Source organism: Tupaia chinensis, unplaced genomic scaffold (genome assembly GCF_000334495.1).
Source record: "Tupaia chinensis unplaced genomic scaffold, TupChi_1.0 Scaffold000146_1, whole genome shotgun sequence".
Lineage (NCBI taxonomy): Eukaryota > Metazoa > Chordata > Mammalia > Scandentia > Tupaiidae > Tupaia > Tupaia belangeri.
In genome coordinates this window covers 5,399,457-5,402,979 of record NW_006159616.1, presented here as the reverse complement: position 1 = coordinate 5,402,979, position 3,523 = coordinate 5,399,457, and the positions used below count along the sequence as shown (strand labels likewise).

At 57.3% G+C, this 3,523-nt stretch overlaps 1 protein-coding gene across 1 annotated transcript in view; it reads left to right on the top strand.

Annotated features, from left to right (window-relative positions):
* PAX7 (paired box 7) overlaps positions 1-3,523 on the top strand; it is a gene marked incomplete at its 5' end in the record, with an annotated part of 111,347 nt that extends 107,824 nt beyond the window's left edge. Inside the window, one exon of the mRNA XM_027770669.1 lies at positions 3,408-3,523. Coding sequence (XP_027626470.1) covers positions 3,408-3,523 — 116 coding nt within the window. The remainder of the gene's footprint in view (positions 1-3,407) is intronic.

Below are 3,523 nucleotides of genomic sequence, written 5' to 3'. Positions count from 1 at the left end.
CCAGCCATTGTCCATCCATCTGTCTGTCGCTCCCTGTCCCTGGAGGGGGTGGGGGCAGGGGGCCGGGGACAGGGCATGCGGCAGATTAATATGGCCCTGGTGTTCCCAGAGGCCAGGGCTGTACTAATGATGGGGCTGATAGAACGCAGAAGTGTGAAAAGAATTTTAATAGATCTGACAAGTCTAATAAGAATTTGTGTCCAGAAGGGTCCCCCTCTGGGGCTGCAGGCTGACGAAGCGCTGACCGCTGCGATTTGTTTACTGGTTGGCATCGCCGCCACATCTCCTGCCAACTCCCGATTAATCTAATTTGAGATGTTTAGAACCTGGGTGCGGGCGTGAGGCAGAGGAGGGGAGACACAGAGAGACAGAGGGACAGGGAAGACCGGTGACAGAGGCTGTAATGAGAAATGTCACAGCCCTGCTCTGGCCAGCTCCTCGACTCCACTCCAGGGAGAGGCAGTCTCCAAGGCCGGCAGGGTCCCCTTGAACTTGGCTGCCAGTCAGGTGAGTTTGGCTTCTTGGGGTTTCCTTGGCCACCTTGACAGGGCAGTGCAGGCTCCTACTGTGTACTGAGCTGGTAACTGGGAGAGGCTAGAAAGGAGGAAGCACATAGCCATGTGGGCTCCTGTGCTTCGGTTTCCACACTGGTGGAGTGGAGCAACCATACTCGGTGAGAGCAGAGGGGCTGAAGAACTAGCACGCAGAAGTACGGGGGGTGGGGGCGCTCACCTGCTCCTCTCGTCCTTGACCTTCAGACTGCACTCTCAGCCCCACCCACAGGAGTAGCTGGAGAGGCTGGTATCAGACTGGCCCTGGTGTGGGGGGAGGGCCAGACAGCAGCCTCTGCACCTCAGAGCAGGTCACCTGACTTGGACAGGTGCCCACACCACGTCACTCGCAGTGGCTGGAGCAGAAGTGCAGTGCAGTTGGGGTGCGGAGCGCCTCTACGCTCTGAAGTGCTATGCACCTCCACGGGCTATCCCTTCTATAGGGTGTTGCCCGGTGAAGCCCACGGGGTGGTTAGGAGCTGGCACAGACTGCCTGGGTTTGAATCCTGGCTCCTCAATTTTTGAACCACGTGATCTTCAAGTTACACAGTTTCTTAGGGCCTCAGTTGTATCCTTTGTAAAATGGGGCTACTAATATTGGGTTGTCAGAGAAGTCACGATACTTCTTTGCATAGAGGAACATAGAAAAAATACGTCAGGACTTTTCCGACAACCCCACACTACCAACTTCATCGAGTGGTGGGAAGTGAATGAACAACGAACAGCAAGCGCTTCAAAGAGCTCGGCCCAGAGCAGCTCTCTGTGCACACGGCTCCTCCTCTTCTCATCCCTCTGAGAGTGAGGCTTCCTGACAGGGCAGACCCTGGAGCCCAGAGGACACTGGCACCAGTGTCCAGAGATGGTGTGGCCAGAGCTGAGGATATCCCCGTGCCCACCCAGGGGAAGGGGCAGGCCCAGGCAGGGCTAGGTGTCACAACCACCTCTGCCGGACCAGCTGGGAGCCTGGAGGCCGGGGGACTTCAGGGCGGGACTGGCAGCACTCAGGGCTCAGCTCTGCCCCCACACAAGCTTAGCTTTCCTTGGCACCTGCCTCAGAGCCTGGCAAGCTGAGGGGCACGGGGCTTGGCACGCCGAAGAGACCGTTGGGCCTTTGTGCTTCCTTTTGGACTCTAGGGGCCATGCTGAGCCCTGTGCGACCACCTTCCAGGTTGTGACCCCATTGGATCCCTGCAATAGCAGCCCTTGAGGAAGCGGAAGGTTGTCCCCCTTCTTTTACAGAGGAGGAAGCAGGTCAAGAGAGGTAAAGGATTGTCCAGGGCCACATGAGCAGGTGGTGGGACCATTGCAGGCCACCTCGTCTGCTGCTCCTTTCTTGTCCCATCCACTAAATGGGACCCCTCAATCCTGGGACCTCATTGTTTTGAACCCACAATGTGTTAGGCAGTGCTAACTAACCACTTACATCTATTCTCAATTAAAAAAAAAAACTTTACTATTTCTTCTGTAAATGAGAAATTGGGAGAGAGAGATTGTACCCCCAGTAGGTCTTTGGCATGCAGTCCAACAGTCTCAGCCAGCCTCACACCATGGGCATGCGCGTGCCTGGCACACTCAGGGAGGTCTCTGGTTTTGAACCGGGAACCTTCCCTTGTGGCATTGCCTTGGAGAGTACTGTGTATTTTACCACTGCACCATTGGGGCCTGCACTTTCTCATTAGCCTCCATGACAGCTTTTCTGCCTAGGTGCTGGTATTGTCCCCATTTTACAGATAGAGGCTCAGACAGGTGAGTGTGTCGCACACTAAAAATGGACCTCAGTGAGTCCAACCACTCGGCACCATGGCCTCCTGCGGCCCAGTTATTGGTATGGCCCACCTCTCCTCCCTGGCCTCTCCATCAGGCCATGCCCCTCACCTCCTGGCTCCACCACCTGCCCTCGGCAGGAGGGTGTCTAGGGCCCGCCGGAGGGCAGGTGCAGGTGGCAGAGCAGGTGGCAGGCACTGCAGTGCTCTTCTCGTCTTCCTCTTGCTAGAGGGCCAGGGGTCGGGCGGGCCACAGCTGCACACCCTAGTGTGGTCCTTAGGAGGCTTTGGCCCTGTGCCAGGCGAGTCATTCGGTCAAGGCGATTTCTGCCATAGCTTTGGGCAGGACAGAAAGTATGTGCCCACCAGTCAGTGGTCACACCTGCACGTGTGCATATGCACGCACCAGGCTCAGCTGGAACTCACTCACACACAGTACCTGCACACGCACAGGCATTCTCACTACGTATCCACCACAGTGGTGCCCATGACCCCGTGTGTGCACGCACGCATGTGCAGGTATTGCCCTCATGTGGACTTCCACGTGTGTGCCCACTATGACTTCCTGGAGAGTCTCGTTGCCACCACTCACACGTTCACACAAGCACACGCCACTTGCACGCGCTCACAGCCTCAGACACTCATGTCTCCCCTCTGGGTGGCCAGAGCTGACAGGCCTGGAGCTCCGCTGCCTGCATGTTGGTGTCTTGTCTCCTGCTCAGACCCCTCTGCTCCCTACAAGAGCTGCTCTGGCGTTTGAGCAAGAGTCTGCCTTTACCTGATCCGTGAGCTGGGCCCAGAGACCAGAGAAGGCATGAGGACCTTGCCCTGGTTATTACCTGGACTCGGGGACTCAGCAGGCAGCCTCACAGGTGTGGAAGGCTTATTAGAAAGGGGATTAATCCCTCCCCGCCCGAGCCTCCCCGCAGAGCCACAGAGGCACGGGTACCAAGCGTGTTTGCTGAGACTGGAGGAGCCGAGAAGGTGCCCCAGGAGGAGGTGGCTGGCTGGGTGAGTGCACGGAGAATGGGAGCATGCGGAAGAACAAAGAGAACCTCGTTTCTAGGACTTTCTCCCTTTTTTTTTTTTCCAGCCGCTGTGGATTACCTGGCCAAAAACGTGAGCCTGTCCACGCAGCGCCGCATGAAGCTCGGGGAGCACTCCGCCGTGCTGGGACTCCTGCCCGTGGAAACCGGCCAGGCCTACTAG